The 22,962-nt window shown below is 38.9% G+C and overlaps 1 protein-coding gene across 3 annotated transcripts in view; it reads left to right on the top strand.

Annotated features, from left to right (window-relative positions):
• The window catches only part of gdpd5b (glycerophosphodiester phosphodiesterase domain containing 5b), a 39,254-nt gene that overhangs the window by 8,842 nt on the left and 7,450 nt on the right, over nt 1–22,962 (top strand). For all 3 annotated transcript variants that reach the window (XR_013780029.1, XM_079354706.1, XM_079354705.1), the window contains exons 2-9: nt 5,968–6,139; nt 16,592–16,695; nt 18,809–18,902; nt 19,002–19,061; nt 19,628–19,726; nt 20,037–20,130; nt 20,988–21,133; nt 22,220–22,302. Coding sequence is in view for 2 of the 3 variants with exons in the window: in XM_079354706.1 (XP_079210832.1) it covers nt 6,023–6,139; nt 16,592–16,695; nt 18,809–18,902; nt 19,002–19,061; nt 19,628–19,726; nt 20,037–20,130; nt 20,988–21,133; nt 22,220–22,302 (797 nt within the window). In the remaining variant the exon portion in view is untranslated. The remainder of the gene's footprint in view (nt 1–5,967; nt 6,140–16,591; nt 16,696–18,808; nt 18,903–19,001; nt 19,062–19,627; nt 19,727–20,036; nt 20,131–20,987; nt 21,134–22,219; nt 22,303–22,962) is intronic.

The following is a 22,962-nucleotide window of genomic DNA, read 5'->3' as shown; positions in this document are numbered from 1 at the left end:
GTGTTGCTGTTGTTAACACCAAGTGGAGTGTCTTTATCATTTTAACTGCTTGCCTCGGTTTTCTCTTCATAATTTTCTACTATTGCGCTTGTATAATGAAACATCATTACATGGTGGTGTGAACACAGAAACCCTCAATGATGGAAGACTCTTCCTCCTCGTGCTTTATCCAGGTACCCCCTCACCTAAACCGAATCGAGTATGTAGTGAAAGAAAATCAGCCACAGAAGATTGTCCTCTGTGTGGGACATATTAGATTGACAACTCTGGAAAATGTCAGGACTCCTGAATTATCCACAAATTCCCAGGAGTTCATGTGTAAAGAGGCTATTGGCTCTGATTATATCACCATCAATCTGTCAATATTCATTAAAGCCATGCATTGCCAGACAGATCCCTGATTAAAAAGGCACAAATTAAAAAAAAAAAAAAACTAGAAACAGCTCTGAGTTATTTTATTCGAAGCCTGTTAACCTAAGTCTTACAGGCCAATCGGTGATGTTCAACACTATCACAAATCCCCTTTTTCTATTTTTCAGCATAGCAACAATTAGCGAAGCCGATGGACAGTTGCTGGATTGTTAGTGGTTGATCCTAATGTCAGACTGAGCAGGAGCTGTGGCCACTGATTGTTTGCCTTTCGCCACACTGACTCATGGGAGTGGTTTGGTCAGAATGATGTTAATAAGTTATGTTGGCCTAGTATTATTAAGTGTTGCATTTTATATTAGCACAACAGGCCCAGCATTATTTTATCTAAGTAATGCACAGGCTTTTAACATTAAATGTGGGGCTAAAAGCTTCACATTTAGATGGCACTGAAGAGACTGTAAGCATGCAAACACAATTTTTAACCCAAAGTCATCAAATAAAGCTGCTTGGTAGGTTTGAAGTATGAAGTATGAATGCTGGATGTACCCTGCTGTAGTAGTCCTTTCTGAAGGCTGAATCCAACATGCCAAACAAACCTTGTTTTATTGTTTTTTTCTTCCTATCATGATAATTGAATTGATTGCCTTTTGAAATCCAAGTTACATGTAGTGATTTTACCGTCTGTTCTTTTAGATGCAGTTAACTTTATACATTACTGTTTCACCCTCACAGCACAGGATGTAGATGTTCGGGGGATTGACATGATTTTGAAAAAAGTATTATTACTTTCAGTTTTATTGAGGAGGGTGGACCAAAGGTAATTTTGAGGCAATATTAAATAATGATGTAAGAAGAAGGATACAGGGGTCAGATCTGAAGTCTAATTTAGTTTAAGACAGTAGACCTATTCTATTCCTTCACGCCCCACTTTATAAAACATCATTAAAAAGAATTGCTGTAAGGTGTTTGTTTCCTCTTGGTTTTTACCGAAGCATCTCAACACAATATGATTACATCCAGCCAGTAAAAACATGTTGAGAGGTTTCTGTTTTCTCAGGAAAGTTAACCTCGCTTTATGACATGGGAAGAAGAATTATAGAAAGCAGTGAAGAGCTTAGTCTGCATTAGTGGGTTGTCTGTGTTTATTATCTGTGCTTAACAAACATCTCTTGTTATTTGGTGTTGAGTTTTTAGGATTGGTTCAGTTTGGAGGGATGCTTTCTTCCCATGGTTTTTTCAAATGTATTTATTTTTTAAGTTTTGATCAGATTTATCTTCTGTGATAGCAACGGTGCAAAAAGGACAAAGAGCCCTTGTCACTTCAATTCAGTTAGAACAAACAACTTTCTCGTAATACTCACTTACATTAAACTCTCACTCGGCGGCTGTGGATCACCAATCCCCAGCTCCTGCAGCAACATGTCCCATGTGTCCTTGGGCAAGACACTTCACCCCGAATTACTCCCGCTGCTTCGTTGGCGGCGTGTTAATGCAGATGAAGGGGATTGGTTATTTCTGATGGTCTTACTTTATAGCAGCCTCTGCCTTCAGTGTGTGAATGTGTTGGTATGGCATGCAGTGTAAAAGAGCTGTGAGTAGTTAGAAGACTAGAAAAGCGCTATATCAGCTCAAGTTCATTTTCACTTTACACTCAAACACAGAAATGACTGTTTGAAGATGCTCTGAAGGACAACATTATGAGTTCAATTTGTAATTTGGACCCAAAGCATGATAATGAAGTTCATGAGCTGATATTTTATTTAGTCCCTTTTTTTGAACTACTGGATTGAAACTGCAGCAGCTGACAGGCTCATTTGTTCTATTTCTGTAAACCTCATATATGAACCGGCCCTGCAAGACACATTTCCTTTTTGAAAAACGTACACTGGTCTCAAAAAGGAAATGTGGTGTTCCGAGTGCAGCTACAGCTGTTTAGCACCATCGTGGGATGTTAATAAGAAACACCTTAAACTGTGAAATCCAATATAATACACTGCTAGAAATGATTGTTGAAATAAGTTCAGAATAATAAGATTATTAACTAACCCTTATTGAGAAAAAAGATGCAACACTGTTGTATCATATTACATGAACAGGTCATGTTGTTTTGTGTCCTTTTTATATGATGTTGTTTTGGGTCAGAGTTATGACATTGCAGTTGTTTCTAAGGGATGTTATGTATGTGTTTTTTTGTCTTTAAAGGGCTTCTCCTCTCCATTTTTGGCTTTCCTCTGATCTTAAACTCTAACTTGGCCTTTCACTCGGTTCCTTGGTCGGACGCAGACGCTGCTTTCTGCTAGGAAACTGCTGAAGCATTTCCTCGTCTGCAGACTCTTTTCCCTTGCTGTGTCGTTGATTGAAGGAAATGAGGCAGCAGAAAACAAGATAAAAAACATCTGTTTAGGGATTTTCATACACCCTCAACACTTCTCTTGTTCTCGCATAGCCAGACAACTTTGTATGGACACTCCTCTGTAAAAAGTGTAATTCCAAGCTGATTTGCTAAATATTATTCAGTCACAGTTGGGCAATGTATTTGAGATGATCCTGAATATATTATTTTACAGTATCTTAATTTGAAAGTCACACTAAATGTATGGTTACCCTTTTATTTCAGCCTGTTTGGCTAACTTTAGTCTGTGAGACAGTGAATCAGCCCACATGGTGGTCACACTTCTGCAGCTGTGTGATCTGAGGTGTCACATTCCATGTTGGCAAAATATGACGGCAAAAGCACAGAGTCTGGGTCGAACAGAATTTCTTCCTGAAGATCTTGTATTCAGCAAGGCTCTGCCTCGCAGTTTATTAAAAAATTAATTGTCTCCACTGGGTCCTTTTCCACTGATGAGCTTCTTCTCAGACATCAGGCTGATAAAGGGATTAATTGCAGCTGCTTTCCTTTCGTTTTTATGCAGCTGGGAGGAGGGTTGGCGCTTTTTATCTACCAAGTAAAAAATGGATGATACCCTCATTTCAAGGTGACAAATCTGCTGCTCTGCCTAATTATGATAATATCCCACATAGAATAGTTGGAATTAAAGGGCTGTTTGATGTCTGACTCAGATGAAGAAGTGCGTGTGAATGTGCGTGTTATTTCTACATTAAGGTTGTTCGAGGCTGCAGAAGAAAATGATGAAGCGCGTTCAGCTTTCATAAACCGAACCACGCTGTAACAACAGAAGAATTAGTGTGGATAGACCTGAACATTATAATTTATCAACACGTTGCAACAGGACAGAACTCAAAGTCAGGTTGACTGAGTCACACAAAGATTCATCACGTGTGTTGGAAGACATGCCCAGACAAATCTTCATGTTTCTGTCTTTTGTTCATGATGTCAGGATTGGTTGGTCCTTGTCAACAATCAGAGGATTAAAAACTACCAACATGTTAATTGAATTGCTTAATCTTATTAGAGTCACACATTCAGGATGAAGTACAGGAAAACAACAAATGGAAGGATGCAAATGTATTTATTTAAAGTATAATAATTAATAACAGCCTGTATAATGAATTTACAAAAATGAAAACAATGTTGATGTTTTTTAAAATCATAAATAGTGCTATAAAGTTTGACCCACTCTAGATCTAAAGGCATATTTTGCGTCAAGAAGAAGAATAGAGCAAATACTTTTTGTTTAACCTATATAGTATAGTGCATATTAAAACCAAAATAAAAATCCCAAATGGGGGAAGGAATAATACCTCTAAAAAGCAAAGAGTCAGTGGGCTGTACTGCTATGGCACTTTCTTGTCCTTTGACCATTTATAATGCTTTTACACTACATGTCACAATCACACACTGATGGCAGAGAATGCTCTATAAAGTGTCCTTTAACACGAACTCATCCTTTCATACACATACACAGTGTCTTGCCCGAGGACACTACAGCAGTATAGCTTGGCTCATGTAGCTTGGGCTGCCAGCCTTCCTTTTGAAATGTGACTTTACCACTGAGCCTCAGCTGCCTTCAAATGCACGGTCTAACTATTTATTGTCAAGAACTGAATATTAGTAAATGATTTGTGTTGGAAGTGTTCACAGGGAAATTCGTAGGACTGATGATTTAACCTCATGTGTCACTCTCTCGTCATGGATGGACATGACTGTGAAGTAAACATTTTCCACCCCTTACATATCAACAGACTCAACATCCTGCACTTTAAAAGCTGAACATAATTTATTTTTATTTTTTTTTAATGCTATTTATTTCCCTGCCAGTAGGAAGTATCACTTCTGAGTCAAACTTGATACCTCAGATTTGTGTCTTATGCTATTGCCTTGAAAGTATAATACTGGTTGTATTTGAAAATGGCATGTTTTACTGTATTCTTTTTTTAAGCTCATGTATTTTGCTTTTGTCATTGAAGATTTAAGATAGTCTCAGCTTATCTTCATTGAATCTGTGCTTTCCTCCTATTCATCTCTGTATGTTGATACATGTGTTTTATTGATTAAGTAGAACACGTCACCCTTTTTATTGAAGGCACAGGGCAGTTTTCACAAATCCAGATCCCTGTAGAGCTCCTACAGGGTGATCATATCCTCCTATCTTAGTCTGCCCTACCCACAGCAGTTTGACTAATAACAGGAAACATTGGACTGCTGCAGATACTAATGGGCGCCTGTCCAGAGCCAGCAGGAAGAGTGTTGTTAAGGTGCAGAAAGACCCCTAAACGTCACACGTACATATTAGCAGTGCTTAACAAACGGCATGGAAAAGAGGATGTCACAAAACACAATATTGTATATGCGTGTATGCATATTAATAATATTTGTTTAATGTCTTTTTGAGATCTATAAAATCTGTATGTTGTTGCTTACTTTATGCTTAGATGCACTTTTAAGACTTTAGGGTGTGATTTGCAGTTTTGGTAAGAGACATGAACTTGTCAGAACAGTCTGCACTGCTGTCATTTCGTCATTGTTACTGTAGCTGATTGCAGAGTGTCAGTGCTGACTGTTGAACAGGTACAGTATTTAGTCTGTTTCTTGCCATCATGGTGATCACTTCTGATTTAGACCGATATTACTAAAGAATCCTTTTCTGCGTGTGTCCCCCCCCCCCCCCCCCCCCAACCACCACCACCAAAAAAAAAAACATTGAAATTTCTAAAACCCGGTTTTACTTTTATTTTTATCAATACAATTTAACAAAAGCAATCTGATATTTGACCTTTTGAGGATTGGTTAAGTCCCCTGCATTTCTCCTTAGGAGTTAAAGTACACTACATGAGGAATGATGGGAACTATAGGAGCTAAAAGGGAGCAGGGGAGTAAGTTGAAGAGAACCTAGATTTTACTTTCCACAAATACGATGACTTGATCAAATCTTTTTATTGCCCAAGCATGACATGAAAGGAAGATATGAAATGCACATGCTGCCTGACATGACTTAAGTTGGGTTTGGGCTCTGTCTCAAAAGCATGGAGATATTTAAGCCAGTATGCTTTCTATTGAAGGGACAGACATCGTGCTCAACTAACTATTGGTTTAATGGATTTTTCCCCCCTAATTGTATGTGTAAACATTTAGTAATCTTGTTGGTAACAATAGTAATGCAAAGCATGCCTTGTATTTTACTTTCCTCACAGGGTACTTCAGTCAGTGGGATGTTAGAGCACTGGAAGCAGGACTGACAGAAGGAGCATGGTGAAACACCAACCTCTCCAGGTCTATGAGCGCCAGCTGTGTTTGTCATGTATCACCGGGATCTACGGTTGCCGTTGGAAACGATATCAACGTTCCCATGATGACACTACCAAGGTGAGAGCTAATGGATATCTCTTTTGGCCGATGTGATCGCAGATTCTTTTCACAGCTGCTTCTTTTTTTTTTTTTTGCTTTTTTTAGTAACAGTGTTAATTTTAATATTGTGATTGCATAATTATAATGCATATAAAAGCACTACAAACCCCTTCCTCCCCCGTAAAGAAGCCTGGGTTGCAATACTCAACTCATTTGTCTGTAACAGACCAAAGAAACCTGCTTTTCCGAGTCACTGTGTTCAGTTCTCAGTAAGTTGTAGCTACTTACTGAATCTTTGTAGTTCAGAGTTCTGTTTATCTTCTGCAAGGTTGTGTGAAGTTGGAGTGAATATGCCACTGAGCTTTAGCTGAGCTGCTTTTAGCTGAGATCTTAAATAACACTGAAACCGGTTACAGTATTTACAGCCGCACATTTATCCATGACTCACAGCCTGCTTCTTTTAATCATCTTGGACTTGAGACAAGCGAGTGTACACGTTCAGCAGGTAGACCTGTTGTAATGAAGATACCAATCTGTGCTGAGCTAAAGTGAGGCCATATTCTAAACAAACGGAAATAGATTGATGCAGGTGAGCACACCCACTTTATTTGCCGTTAATTTCTTAAACTTGAAGAGGTGAGAAAACAAGTTTTCCTGATTACTCTGCCACTATTCACTTTCATTATGAACACTAAAACCAACTGACAACGAGAAGGAGCGTTTCCATTTGATCTGAGCGCGTTAGACAGCAGTCAGAGCTAAACAAGCAGGAGCCTGCCATCAATCTGAGCCACTGTTTCTGTCACAGATTTCTTCTTAACGCTGCTTCCCATTGTTGGTACGTTGATTAATAGGTGTTGCCTTGTGTATGAGCTAAAATCAAATTATCTGTATTTAAACATGTTATGGCGGTATCACAGAAATCTGTTTTTTTTTGTTCATTGTTATGGTATTGATTTTAGTTTATTGCCCACTCTTATATGGAATTACACCAGCCAACATTCGTACTTCCCACATCCTGCTTTTAGTAATTACAAAACACACAGCCTGACTTTGTCAAGGATGTCTTACAACAGTGCAGTATATATTTATAATAGGAGTATCATGGTACTACTACACATAAGTCAGGTCATGTGAGTTCAGCAGCCAATCTGTTAATGCACTGGAATGACATCTGACTGACCTTGTTGAAGCCTCTTACTGCACGACTGAATATTGAACATTTACTGCTTTTCAATCTTTTTTGCCTCTTGATGATTATAGAGAACCTTTTCCTTGTGAAAAAAAAACAAATGTTATGGCTCAATGATACACAAAGTTGTCAAAGACACAAAGTGAAGAACTAGAACTGCCTCCACATTCATTGATAACCTGCAACCTATGTAGAATTGCTCCTTTTCCTATTTGGCTGAAGAGTTCCTCAGCTACTATTGTAGGTTGTACATAAATCGTGAATCTCTTGGAGCTATGAATAAAAAAAAAAAAAAAAAATGGTTGTGTAGGAAGTAGATTATTTTTGGAAGCGCTCTTATTGCATAAAGCAGTTGTTCCAAAAAATCCTCTGTGTTTTGCTCTTATAGCAGTGAAATCTGACACCTCAGGGTCTATAGATACGCTTCTCTTATACTCAACATTAATTTTTAAAAAACATTTATCTTAAACCAAATAAGCATTTACTAACCCCCACCACCATTAAATAACTTTGATCATTCTAAAAAGCAGATTATTCAACATAAGAATGCTCCACAGTTTCAGTTATTTAATGCACATTTAATATTCATTTAGTTAAATGTCCTCAAACATTTTGTGCATAGAATGTTTTTTTATTTATTGCAAGGAAAGCAAAATATGAATTTTATAACATTACTTATGTGTTGAAGTACATGAATATTCTCTATAAATGGTATTTGTCGGTACCTTTTCAAACAGAAAAAAAACTATAAAATTGAGAATCATATATAGCACCAATTCATAAAAAGAACGACTACAATAATAAACTGAAGTTTTACAGTTATTAATGATTAGTTGGTTCTTGAATACAGCACTATTGGGTGGTGATCCTGAAGATGCTACAAGTTTGATATGTTTAACACTTAAGCTGTAATGTTTTTCTGCAGGTCCTGCACACACTGGATCTGTCATCTCCAATGACTTGCTGCTCATTCTGTGTGTTCCCGAAATACCCACAATACACTTGTTTCTTTGGTGAATATAAAGCTTTGCTGGCCTGTCCTCCCACCATTGCAAGGCTAATGTAGCATAGCCTGTCTCTTGACTATGACAGCACATACAGCTGCTGCACCACAAGTGTGTTTTGTTTTCATTCTGCGCAGGATGCACCATCGACCTCTTTTTGGAGTGTGAGAAACAAAACCCCCTCTTTAGCAGATCCTATGATGTTTGAAACTGTGGTTAGTAGTGTATTAGGTGAACTGGAATGAAAGTCATAGTCATGCGCGTCTGTAAGACATTGTCAGGTAATTAGAGTTTTATATTTGGCTCTTAAGCTAATTGTACACGTTAGTATAGAGCAGCTTTGTAATAAAGGATCATTTGAATACACTTGTTAACTTCTTAAAGCCAAAGTGAACCACCACAACACTAACTTGCAGTACTTTGATCTAAAAGTAGGAATTGCAACACACAGGCTCAGCAACTTGTTCTGACCTTTCCCTTTATCTCCTCTACTCTGTATTGCGGAACAACACGGAAGAAGGTTTTGTTGCTGCTACATACATAACAACATAAAAACATAACAAACAAACATACAACACATGCCAGACTGCCCGTGTGTAAACTGGCATGCACTCTAAAACTAGGTTTGATATCTGAATTAGTCCCACATGGTATACTGTAAGCAGGCAGAAACCTAGGACACAGACAATAAACTGATTCACTTGGCACACACTAAAGCAAAGGTAAAGCTTGTATTAAACCCACATTAGCAATGAGTTACAGTTACGGTATGGCTTAAGAAGACACAAATAACAGGAGAGAATTATGATTGATCTTTTTGGGATGAGGTAAAAAGCAGGGCTAAATAGAGATTGATTTTGCCCTCTTGTTTGCAGGAAATTGGACACCGAGTAGCTGTGTTTCCTGTTGCAAGTGATTGTCTTTCAAGACAACTGATAGCTTAATACAGAGTCAGCGATCTTTGTTCATGATGCTTATCCTTTGTTTGTTTAGATTGAATGGTGGTGGATGCATTTGTCTTGAGCCTATAAGAAGCAGGCACATGCACTGTGCAGGCTGCCATCAATTAAATTTGCCTTATTTACCCCTCTTTTTTTTTTTTCTTTTTTTTTACACCGACAGAGCAAGAGAATCCAAGACAGACCAAACCCAATGATGTGTGCTACCATCATAGTAAAAACAAATAAGCCCAGCCTTGTTCTTGTGCTGTCAACTATAAGAAATGAATACAGAGTTTTTGATGCGTTTGTATCTCTTTGTATATCAGCACAGAGTTGTCTTTCCATTCAAAATGCCAAGCAATTGAAAAGGTGATGTTACAAAAGTCTGAATCTTTAATGATACCTGTAAACAAACTGTAACCAGTCAAGACCAGGTATATCAGCTACATGTAACTGGATCTGAGCGAATCACAGGAGCGTGAGAACTGGGGCTCTCATGTTGAATCAGCTGATGATCGTTCATAATCCAGAGTAGATCGTGCCCTTTCTCTCCTTTTTCCCCAGCCTTGTCTGCTATAATGAGCCGTTCAGGTTGACTCACTGCCTTAGTGAAGCTGCTTCTGTCTGTATTCAAGGTGCTTTGTAGGAAGACAGCCCACGTCAGGCTTTGCAAGCTGATCTGGCCTCTCAGTAATAATTGAAAGTATTTCCATTTAGTCAGTCTAAACCATTCAGACACACAAAGGCTTCAAAAATAGAAGCAAAATTGCATTCATTTGTCATTGACCTTTTAATCTTAGTTGGCCCTGGCCTGTGAAATATTAAACAAATCAGTATACTCAGTTGGCAAGAACGTTCAGTAACTGTTGTTAAAGTTAATAGGATTGCTCTGTGACAGGGGTGTCCAAAGTGTTGCCCGGGGGCCATTTGTGGCCCTTGAGTGGATTGTTTGTGGCCCTTGACTTCGTTCAAAGAATCAGAAGATTTTGGCCTCACGCCTCATCAGATGGCATATTTCGTTCTTTTTCTTTTTCATGTTTGCGAGGGAGACCTATAAAAGCCTGACTATTCTTTCCAAAAAATTAGAACACAACAGTTTCCCACTGCAATTAATTATTGTGTATTTACATTATTTTTTGAAGTGGTCAAAATACAAAAAGTTCCTTGCAATATTTAAAAAAAACAAACAAACAAAAAAAACCTGTGGCCCGTGAGTGATTCTAACGCAAGAATTTTGGCCCGCAAGAAAAAAAGTTTGGACACCACTGCTCTATGAAGTTACATGGATACGTTGGCCCAACACTAATCATTAACACGTTGTATTTATGTTAGATGTAAAATTACTATTTATTTTGCAGCCTCTGACATATCGTTTATTTTTATTACCAGTGATTTCAATTATGTTCAATTAATTTTTTGTCAAATAAATGATTTTCCCTGTATATTGTTTTTGCCAGATTGCAAAAACACAAAGCTTTAATCCTCTAATTTTCTCTCTAGCTGAGGGAGTGAAAGGTTTCAATAAATCAGATTTGATGTCCCTACATGAGGGAAGAGGATTTACAATAATCTAAATAATGGAGCGCTCTTAATAATCTAAATAATGGGGTGTTAACTTTTATCTGAGTAGTCACAACATTGGATGGTGCTGTTTCTATACTGTGTGACGCTCATTAGTACTGTGGATCTACAACTTCTGACTGTGATGAGAGCCGTCCTGAATCGTAGGTCAAACCTATTTTCACAAGCTCAAATGTTGACATCGTGTCACTGAGAGTCCCACCATAAGCAAAGAACATTATGAAAATATTGATTAAGTAATATGTTACATTTAGTGCACACCTCCAGCTCAGCAGAGTGAGAAGGACAGAGCATGTGTATGGACATCGTTATGCAAACTGGTAGAGCTACTTTCGGTCAAGTGTATGCTCGAGTGGGTCAACATGTTTTAGCCTCTGCTGATGGACGTGTTTACACTGCCAACACGATAGCTTGTGTGTGTATGGTTGTTTTTCTTTATAGCGTCTGTGTCACTGTGTGCACTTTATAAAAACATGCAGCTCATACATGCATCTGACATTGACGGAGAAACGGATATGTTTGGTGAAATGTAGCCAATCCTTGTCACCAGCTGTCAGTCTGTGCATCTGTACTGCTACATTATCACTTCTATAAACACAGAAAATGAGTAATGATCTTTTTTTTTTAACACATTGTCAGTACTAGTCATACTGTAGAAGGAAATGTGTCTAAAATATGCAAAGGAAATGAAAGTTCAGGAATGTGATTGTCATAATAATCCATTTTCTGGACCACTCTCCTCTGATAACAAAATGTTCTATATCATGAGCATGACTCTAGTGGTATCACTGCGTTCAAAAGAGGCACACAATCTGTGTGAAATGCCACAGACTTATCGGGATATGCTCAGGAATGTGGCAAAGGACTGTGCTGTTAAATCCTGCAAAGATAGAGGCAGAGGGACACGGGAGCTTATGCTTGTGTACAAGAAGAACGACCAACTAAACAAATGCAGCTCAAGCAGTTCAATCTTTTTTTCAGTGTCTCTGCTGAAATAAAATATATATTCAGGTGTGCAAACAGTTTCTGACTCAAAGTCTATGCAGTAGTATTATTATTAGTACTATCTGCTTTTACTAATACATGTGAGATGTTTATATTGGTTTAGGACACCCTAATAATGTCAAATGTACTTTATGTGTTATACAACCAAACTCTCCTTGACTTGTGCATTTATAAAGACCTTTTCATTATCCTGTAGCTCATGGGTAATAATGGGTTTTCCATTTATCTCTGAATCTCTTCATACGTCAGTTTGTAATGCACACAATCACCCAAGCACAAAACTTAGTCACAAACCGTTTTGTGTTATTTCTTTATATAATAAAAAAACACTTACAGAGCTCTTCACTTCCTCAGAATGACAAATGCAACAATAACTGCATTATTGCACTTGCCATTGTGGGAAATTACATAGACTTCCTGAAGCCACCAAATGGTCTGAAAAGAACAGAGGTGCGAGAGAGCCACAGGAGGGCATCCTCTTTCTCAGACAACACCATACAAAATGTAAATGTTATTTCATTATCACAGAGTCACTGTCTCCAGAAGGACAGGATACAGTAAACTTCAAAGAATCATTGTAATGTAAAGATCACCATTTGTTAACTGTAAGGTAACCTCCTCTCTGGATTGCATACAAGGATTTGTAATGTGAAGGTTCAAGAGAGAACGCTGCAGACTGCGGCCTCCTCTCCATGCTGTGTGTTATTAAAGAGATCTGATTCAAGCGCCGAAGTATAAAGTTCTTCTGAGACTTAGCAACTCTCCACCTCACAAAGGAGAATTTCCACGACACCATCCACATGCATTGTCATTTGGCACGTTTACTCATGTTCCCGGGGTCAGATTTAAGCACGGACATCTTTGTAGTCCATTTACGCAATTGCATAGTGAAACAAAACTTCCAATTGTTAATCTTCAGTAAGCCTGTATACATTCCATCCATCTTGTTTCCATCTGTTCCTAGTTTGGTTTGCAAATCAGATGCAAATAAAAGTAGCCTACATTGTATTGCCATTTGCTTTGTTTGAAAACAAACAAACGGTGTACATATGTCTTTTCTTTATGTAAGGAACTTGCATGTTTGCACTGTGTCAAAGAAAAACTGTTGAACACAGCTTAAAGATAAAGTCAACAGATTTTTATTTGTTTATTTGAAGGTTGTTTAGGAGCATGTCTATATGTTTGCCCCCCCCCCCCCCCCCCCCCCCATGACTGCAGCAATGCATACAAGGTCACATATCCAAATGATAAAATATGAAGGGGAGGGAGTGAGGTTCAACAACACATTTTGTGCTTTTTAGAAGGGCCAGCGCTGATGCTGGGGGAATGTAGGCCTGAGGGGCTGTAAGGACGACCCCTGTTGATCATAGGAGAGATGGCCAAGACAGTCAGCAGCAAACACACAACATTTAATACAAAAGGAGACGAAGTACAATTTACAAATACAAAAATTTGCTTCAAAAGAGTCAAGTCTTTGAGTCAGTAGTTCATCTTGTGTCTCCTTGGGACAGACAGCATAGAGAGGTCCAGAGAATATGCAATGGATATACAAGTGTGCTGCTGTTTCTCTTTACACGGCCTTCTCCCAGATGTTAAACAGCATGAACAGTTTCCTTGAGACACAGTGAGTCAGCAGTAAGAGTTCTTTGTATCTTTACCCAATGTAGGAAGAGATGGATTTTAAATTTGCCAAATACAAAAGGATTATTTAATGTAATGTTGTAGTTTGAAGTTCGATGTTTGTTTACTTGCTTTATTTTTTGTATGCTATAAATAGTTTGTATAATGAGGCTTATTCTGACGTCTAACCTTTTTTTTTTTCAATCTTTTTGGTTAAGATGCAAATTGATTCAATATGCGCTCTGAGTTCTGACCCTGTCAGTTTGTGGCATGGCTTCAGTTGTGCCTTAATAAAATGTCAACCATGCAGAATGTGATGTCGCCAAGGCAAGCCAATTCTTGTTAGGCTCATCATTCTCAGCTGCTAAGTTATATGCAAAACAGGAAGAGAAAAACAGAACTATCAAGGTGCTTAAAGCGTCAGCAAACTACAATTTATAAATCAAAGTCATTAGACTTACCATTTAAAAAATACTGGTCAGAACAAAGAGCTGGTAAACGGGTAAGCTAGTTGTGCTGATTACGGAAATTACTATCAAGTTTTTATTATGTGCAAAGGCATCATGGAAACAGCAGGAGTCGCTTTGCTGATTTCTGTATTGATGCCAGTAAACATTTCTACATTTCCTCATTAACTTCTGATCAGTATGTTGTATTTAATAAAATGATTATAGCCATGTTTCCAGTTTTGTCTCAGCTCACATGCTTCGTAGTCCACAGAGGAGAAACGGGTCTGGAATGAAGTGTGGGGGTGGGGATGGTTGTGAACAATGTCCTCTCTCAGGAGCAAGGTTAGATCTCCCAGGTGTTTCCACATAGTTATTATAGGCCATGGGAACCAAGGTCATTGCTCTGTCATCAGTGGGCGAGCTTGTCACACAAACGAAGCTGCCTCCCACAGACACCCGGATCAATTATCTCTGGAGCTGATTTGTTGTACCTCTAATAATACATTTTCCTTTGCAGTGGAAGTCAAAATAAGCAAGAGAGACACTTCCAAGCCTACAGTACACTTTCAGTCTGTTATCTCCATTTCTGGAGAGTAAGTTTCTCAGTGAGTCTATTTTGTAAAGAAACAGACACCTGCTGCGAAAACGATGGTGTCCATAGTATCTGATAGAAAAACATTGTCTTACATAATGAAGGTTTGTATAACGTCTGAAGCCGTGTCCAAACATGACAATGGGTTGAACCAGGCTAGTTTGCCTTTTTAGTACAACCAATCTATCATGACACAGAACCATGCCCAGAAATAAGAGAAGACTTTTTTTTGTTGCCATCCTGATTTCCTTATTAAGTCTGACCCCAGGTTTCAGTGTTGATATGCCGGTAAGCTTTTAAAACCAGCTTGAGGGTCAGAACATGACTTGTAATGTGGATTTTGATGGTTTCATGATGCAAAACCTCCATATTAAGCATTTATTTTGTGAGGCACTCTGGGAACGAGAGCAGACATAAGCAGGTCAGGCAGCTCGTCTTACCTGTGTGATGTGCTGGACGAGGGAATAATGACCCTGTCCTTGATGAACAACAATAGTGCAGTCAAGCTGCTGTGCTGAGATTGATGCAGTGTCCCATCTTAACTCTACAGTCAACATGACGCATGAGGTTTTGTTAGACTTTTACCTAGAAGCTAACAAATTGTTTCTTATTAAGTTATAATAATCAGTGCAGATAATTTGGTTCTGGGAGCTGAGAGAACATCAGTCTACATCCCTGGAGATGCACTTCATAGTAATTTATAGCAGAACATGTGACTGGGCCTTTTCAATTGAAGAACCTGGAATGGGCGAGTTTTAGCTTCTTAGTTTTGCAAATTGAGTTTATAAGAAGCCACTCTAATAACGGATTGAATTTGTCTTTTTTGTTTATGAAAATGCTTGCACACATTCAGATCAGTGAGCTGCATCTCTCACTAAAAGTGGTAGGTAAAGGCCACTTTCTGAGCAGCTCGTAAGTTGGTTGTCACTGGCGTTTGCCTCGCTGATGTAGATAAACTGGTTTTACTTCCAGCCTGTAACCGCTGTCTCTGTTTAGCTTGTATTAATACTACTTTGTTTGTCAGCATTTCCACCGTGACGGACTGAAAATGGACTCTTGCAAACGTAGTATATTCATAGCCAGGTAGGAAGCGGATATTCTCTGGTAGCTCTTTAGAAAACGCTGACCTTCTTCTGGTTATGACAGCTAGCCTAACTGTCATTACGCAGCATGTTAGTATGGTATGCTGAGCAACGACTTCAACCCTGAGATTGATTCACACTTGAAAGACAAATCTGCATTGAACTTTGACTTGTGGTGCATTGACAATGTTTTTCGGTTAAAATAGCCTTGGCAATGACACTGATTGATAAGTAAATACATCAGTCATTGCAAGCAAGATGTATTGTTTTGGTTGTTTGAAAACCGAGATGGACTGTTCAAAACGGTGACATATTAGTGTTTGATAGATGTTTGTGGAAAACGGGACGGTCCTGCTCAAATCAGGTGCGTTGGAGCTCCTTTGAATAATGAGCAATTTTCTCTCCTTTGTTTTGGGTCAGAAGGTTCCTGTCTTAAGTCTCACTTAAATAATGGATGTGTTTAAGGATGCTTAGAAATATTGAGTCGGATATTACTATTATGTATGCACAGATTATGGCCTTGCATTCTGTTCCCATTTCTTTATCTGAAGTTATAAGAAATTGTATGCCAAAGAAGAACAGTTATGAGTCTGCTTTTATTAAAAGTCATTCCTGGATAATGAGCAAAGTGAATTAGGGAATACTCTCTGCAAAGGTCAGCAGTTGACACTATGTTCCTGATGTAGCTAATAAGAAGCTTACTTCTAATGGACTCTTCAACCTCTGGAAAAGTTGTTCTGATCAATGAGATACATTTATTAAAATGTTCTACAATGACGGCATAATGGTAAAGATTCCCAACAAAGTTCAACCATATAATCCCTTTTTTCAAGGCATTTAGTAATGTCCTGCCTTAATTGTCATTTTGGTAAGCAGTGCATGTGCATCACTAGCCTCCAAACGAATTCAAGCACATTGTCCTCTTAGTCAATTCTGTTGAATCCACTCAAAGAATGAATTGCATTTAGTCATCCATGTCTAATTGTGCGTGTGTGTGTGCGCAGTGGGAGTTGCTGTGGTCCCTCGTCCTCCTCTTCACCTTCTCTCTGCTGCTGGTCTGGTTCTACTTCTGGTGGGAGGCACATAACGACTATAACGAGTTCAACTGGTGAGTACACAACCTGAAGGTTGATTTCTCCCAGTCCAGTTCCTCTGTAGCCAAATTCATGTCATCGAATTGTTTTGTGAAACTTTTATCTTGGTCTGTTGTTGATTTCCTGGATCATCAGTTTAATCTGTCCTCTGCCTTAATCCGAACAGATACCACCCAGACATCCACAGATTATACCATTACGTAACAGAATTGGCTCATCCAACATTTTTTAGTCTGTTAATGGTTCAACCCGTTCACAATGGCCTTCAAAAAGTAAGCTCCATATCAAACATTAAAACGTCTTTATTTGGCCCATGTCTCTTACAAGCTCCAGTGACTAATTGGTCGGCTGATATTAGCTCATCCAGTGACTATCGCTATTGGCTAATTTTATCACAGCTTTGTGCACTGCTATTATTGCTAGTATTGCTAGTATTTGCTGTATGGATTACATCAAGTCTCATCACTCTCCAAAGTGTCAGGCCGTGATGCATGTAAATACACAGTTACTTTCCATTTGGGTGACCATCTTGTCTTCATTAGACATCTTTTTCACAAGCATTTGACTTTTCAGTGATCAATGCAATACATTTGTATTTCTATATCTGTTTATCTCTATAGATTGAACATAGATGTATGTCGGTATCTTTTTTTTTTTCCTCCCTAATGTCGATATTGGTGTTCCAAAAATGTCATTAGGCATTTTTTCAGTTAAGCCCCACTTACAAATAAAGGAAAAAAGTTTTTTATATACTGTATATACAAAGGGGGAGGCTGAATTTCAACAACACTGAACGAACCATAACGACCAATAACGAACCATTCACAACAAAGAAAAACACATCAGTTTTTTAGTATCGTGCAACCCTGAATGAGACGGCTTTTCATTCTCTTTCCAAATGTGTGGTTTGTTTTTTTTTGAAAACCTTGAATTCAGTTGTTCTTCATAAATATCTGTCATGTTTGAGTTCTTGCTGTAAGACAAAAGGGTTGCACCTCTGTCCCTTAATCACGTCTCACTCCAGCTTTCCCTCCCCCACTCCGCCTGCTCTAAGTAACCTCTTTCATTTTCACCGTTACAACTGTCTCCCCTTAGTCTCCAGTTTTTCTGTCATATTGTAGTCCTCGTCGTATCCTGTCACTTCACTGTTTTCTTATCCCCAAACAGCCAACCCCTTCCAATTTCATCCGCAATCTCGCCAGTGTTCATTCTCCTCAGGAGGTGGTCACCAGAGATTTGCCTCCCCTTGATAGAACATGTACACATTTCCTGCTTTTTTTCCTGCTTTTTTGGAGGGTTGTCCACTGAAAATGACATATCTGCCCTTGTGTGTTCCAGTGATTTAGCAGCAGGGAGTGTTTCAGTCCACCCACAATACAAATGTAGTCACAAAGGCCTGCTAGCATCTGCTCTAAGTGACCCTGCTGTGGCTCTGTGCCAGCTGAATCACTGATAAGGCTTTGAAAGTAATTAGTGCAATGGGACTGAGCTGTCACATCTAAATACACATTTGCACTTGTTCACTTGTCTTTGCTCCACAGCAGGGCAATATACTATTTTGTGTGCTAGTGTACATCACATTCAAGTGTTTGCAGTGAAGAAGAATTTAGTGAAGTCGAGCAATTCTCTGTTTAAAGAACGCTAAGACCCCAACCCATTTAAATAACAATCTCATATCTCTGAGGCTCATTGACTGTGTCTTGGGCCACTGATGCTGCTGTCTTTGTTGAGTCTGTGTAAGCTTAGTACAGAAAAGAAATGTTCTTGATGTGTGCCAACCTGTTTAGTTTATAGACTTTATTTGCATGAATCCTTGTTTTTGAACCCTCCTTCCTCTTTTCTAAATTAACTATTTCATATGTTTAATGCACAGAGCTTCTACACTTCCATTAATATCCTAGAGAGAGAATTGCATGCATTTAAAAATAAATGTATCCACTGTGTGCTGTGGTTAATCCTGAGATGGTGAGAGTTGGACCCAGCCGTGAATATCCTCCTCAACATTATTGCTGGAGAACTATTGGTTTGAACACAGCTCAAATGTCAGATATTTGCACCGGTTAGTAATTACACAATGCAGGGGAGCTCCCAGCATGTGAAATGTCATTCACTCTTTTGTCCCTGCAGGTTCCTCTACAACCGCTCCGGGGAGTGGAGTGATGGCACTGTTCCCATCCTGGCCACCACCGCTGCTGGCTTCACCTACATTGCGTTTTTAATGGTCAGTGCTGCATCGAATATTCTCCATGGAGGTGTTAATACAGAATGTGACCATTATGATAGAAGTTGAACTCTAATGTGTTTTTTATTTTGGTTCCAGGTTTTAGCACTTTGCCACATTGCACTTGGGCAACAGTTGAATTTGCACTGGCTCCATAAGGTAATTGTCTTTGTCATTTGCTTGCATAATTGCGTGTTTAAGCTGGTAAAAATTGTAAGGTAGACATGGGTGGATGAGTTCTTCCATTTGTCTCTTTGTTTGTATTGTGTGTGTGTTTGTGCCTCTTGTGTGTGTGTTGTACTCTTATATGAAGGCTTGGTACCTGCATGCGTGTTCATTCATTGCTGATCAGTTGAACTCATCCTGAACTTACACTTACAAATCATGTTGTCCTACGAGGATTGTGAAAGGCCAAATAAATGACCTGCTCTAAAATGTTATCAACAAACCAAACACAAGGACCGAACTCTCTTCGGGGTGTGAAAGGGCTGCAAGCTGTGTGTGTGTGTGTGTGTGTGTGTGTGTGTGTGTGTGTGTGTGTGTGTGTGTGTGTGTGTGTGTGTGTGTGTGTGTGTGTGTGTGTGTGTGTGTGTGTGTGTGTGTGTGTGTGTGTGTGTGTGTGTGTGTGTGTGTGTGTGTGTGTGTGTGTGTGTGTGTGTGTGTGTGTGTGTGTGTGTATCCACAGTGACAGCTTCTCTTATATCTGTCTCTTTCTGTTTCCACAGATAGGAGTGACTACTGCTCTGCTCACCACCATCATTGGGGTAATATCTGTCAATCAAACATGGGGTCAAGAGTGGGACGTCATCCCCATCTCCCTACAGGTCAGCAGACTGAAACACAGGGAAAACACACGTGTCCATGATGGGTTTTCTATTTGTAACCCTGACTTAAATGTATACATACAGCACATTTTCATGTTTAGTATTATAATGATTGTTATTATAAAGTGTCTTGACCATAAAAACTTACTTTAATGCCATGTCTCTGTGTCTTTGTTCTTCTTTCCCTCTGCCTGCTACAATCCCAAAACTCTGACTGTACTGTTTCTTCTTCTTCTTCTTCTTCTTCTTCTTCTTCTTCTGTAAATGTACCCTGTATTCATCACCTCTACTCGTTCTTCTGTCTGTCCAGGCCACAGGGCCGTTCCTGCACATCGGGGCTCTTACTGCAGTAACAGCACTGTCTTGGATTGTGGCTGGACAGGTTGCCCGCTCAGACAAAACAAGTATGTTTACATTTACAACACAGAGTACAATACACCCGTACCTTACCAGTGGTAACCATATGCTACTCAGAAACACAAATACAAATAGAGGAAGAGTGGTTAATGAATAACACTATGTTGACAGAGGCCAGGACCTCCACGCTGGGTGTCGGAGATAAGCAACATTCCTTCAGGCTTATGTGGTGTTTTCCAGCCACGACTGATTGATTTTGAACCTCTGTCATTGTGTGGCCATGTCTGCAGATACAGCCTGTATTTTCTAACTTCCTAAATTTCTGGCTGTGTGATGGCTCAAGGTGTAATTTATTTGGCAGTTGTGTGTAGCAGCAGGCCACCAGTACACCGGTCTGGACTGAAAGAAAATGTCATCACCAGGTGAAATAGCAGTCCTTGTGTTTTCCTCTGCTCTGTGTTCATCTATACAAGCCACCAAAGGGTACCTTGAACAACAATGTTCTGTATGAGATGTCAAAGAGTTATGATTAAGAGCTGTGATTGAGAGCATGGAGTGAGCAGGAAGGAGTGTGGTTCTGTGGTCCTTTTATGTCCTTAGAGAAAATAAACGCAGTAAGACAATGATACGCTGTTTTATTTCCCACTGCCTTGTTTTTAATAAGTGTGTGTGTCTGTGTGTGTGTCTGTGCGCAGTCTCCTGTGTGTAACACGAGTTGCCGACTCATTTCCACCCAGGAGCTGACCTTGAAACTTTAACTTAATTAATCTGCACACACACATGATATTGCTGTCCTCTGGTTTAAGTTAGCTTTAGTAAATAAAGCAAATAAGAATAAGAACAAATTTCTATTTTTCCGCATCTTTTTTTTTAACCAGGATTTTTATTGTCCGTCTCCTCTCAGTGTTTCAGGTGGTGGTCATGCTGCTGTTTCTGACTGTGTTACTGGGACTCTATGTGGTACCTCTTTACATCACGTCCCCATGCATAATGGACCCAAACTCCCTCAAGCAACGTCCTGATGTCATTGGTCACCAGGGAGCCCCCATGGTGAGTCAGATGACCTCGATCATCCATTTCAGATGTGGGAATATGAAACGGACCCCTAAAAGAACTGACATTGTGCATGTGATGACACTGCACGTACGATTAGCATCCTTATAATAGTTCCACAGAGTGTCACACCTCTAACTTTGTAAATGTGATGTGGAGCCCCTTCATGTCACGGCTATTTACGTTCAAAATGAAGGTGAAAGAGGAAAACTGCCTTATCTTTAAGATATTTGTCTACCCTTTTTTAAAACCATTTGTTCTTTCCCTGTTCTTCCCAGGGCTTATCAAGTCTATTGGTGTTGTTGTACAACTAAAGCTTGTCCACAAGAAAAACAAAGTGAAAGCCTGGATCTCCCTTTGCTTATTATACAGCAGTGACATATTTTCTGCAGGAGTTTTAGACTTCGGCCTGGCATAGACAAAACAAATAGGAGCTTGATTAGAAAGACTGCTGTGATCTGTTTCATCAGTTTTGTTTTGTTTGTGTTTTTTGAGTTATACCATCAGCCCCACAGAGCAGATTTTATACTCTTAAGTAAGCCAGAATCTAAGAGCCTGTTAGAGCCCCGATGAAAAAATAAAGATATGCTTTATGCAAACTGAAGCACACTTAGCTTTTTACATTTGATTCATGTTACTGAATCGACACGTTACCTGCTGAAGGTTTTATGGACTTGGCTTAACACTCAGTCAGTGATTGTGCAACACTGAGAAGAAAAATGAAAGGGGAATAGTGTTTACTCATCCCAGTTACTCATATGTTCCCTAACAACCTGATGTTGGTGGTTTCTATGTAAAGTGATTGATATCCACAGGGGAATCTTAAATTAGGATCGCCCCTGAGAGGCTAAGAGAAACTCAAACTGTGTGTGTCGGGGGGAATCACAGTTTCCCAGAAGGACTCTATTGATTACAAAGTCATTCATATCATGTGCTACCCAATCATTGGCTCATAGATGGAAGCTTTTCTGGACAGTGATGTCTATTGACTTGGTATTGATCAACACCAGGACAAGGTGATGATGCATTCTTTTGTGTTTAAAAAAAAAAAAAAAGTATTTTCATGTGTTACTGTGTTTCTAGCTTGCTCCTGAAAACACACTGTGGTCCTTCCAGCGAGCTCTGCAGATGAACGTCACTGGATTTGAGGCTGATGTTACGATCAGGTACACACACTCTCACTCACTCTCTTTCTGTCCCTCTCTCTCAATCAATACAGCAGAATGATAAAGCCTTAAAGGGATACTTCACACATTTACATGAAGTTGTGTATCATTACAAACATGGTAGTAGTGTTGAATGGTCGTGAATCCAGCCCTCATTTTGCCCTGAGACGAGAAAAATATGTTTTTCTTTGCCTGGAAGTTTTCTTCATGTGATGCAAAAAGCGTCATATTGCATCAGGCAATTGCACATATCATATTGTGATATGTGCAATATGGTATATGCATATATATATATATATATATATATATATATATATATATATATATATATATATATATATATATATATATATGCACATATATATATATGCATATATATATATATGCACATATATATATATATATGCATATATATATATATGCACATATATATATATATGCATATATATATATATGCACATATATATATATATATGCATATATATATATATGCGTCTTGACCTGCAGGGTTTCTTTTTCGTATCTTCTACTTGAGGCAGTTGTCATTCTAATGGAATTTGCTCATGTTTAAATAGCAAATGAACTTGCATGAAATGTGCTTTTTATTTGCTATTTAAGTCCATTTATTTTAAAACATCACCCTCCAGGTGTGTGTGTGTG

This window comes from Symphodus melops (genome assembly GCF_947650265.1).
Source record: "Symphodus melops genome assembly, chromosome: 10".
In the NCBI taxonomy this organism is placed as follows: Eukaryota; Metazoa; Chordata; class Actinopteri; order Labriformes; family Labridae; genus Symphodus; species Symphodus melops.
The sequence above is the reverse complement of the archived record's forward strand: the minus strand, read 5'-3'. Positions and strand labels throughout refer to the sequence as shown.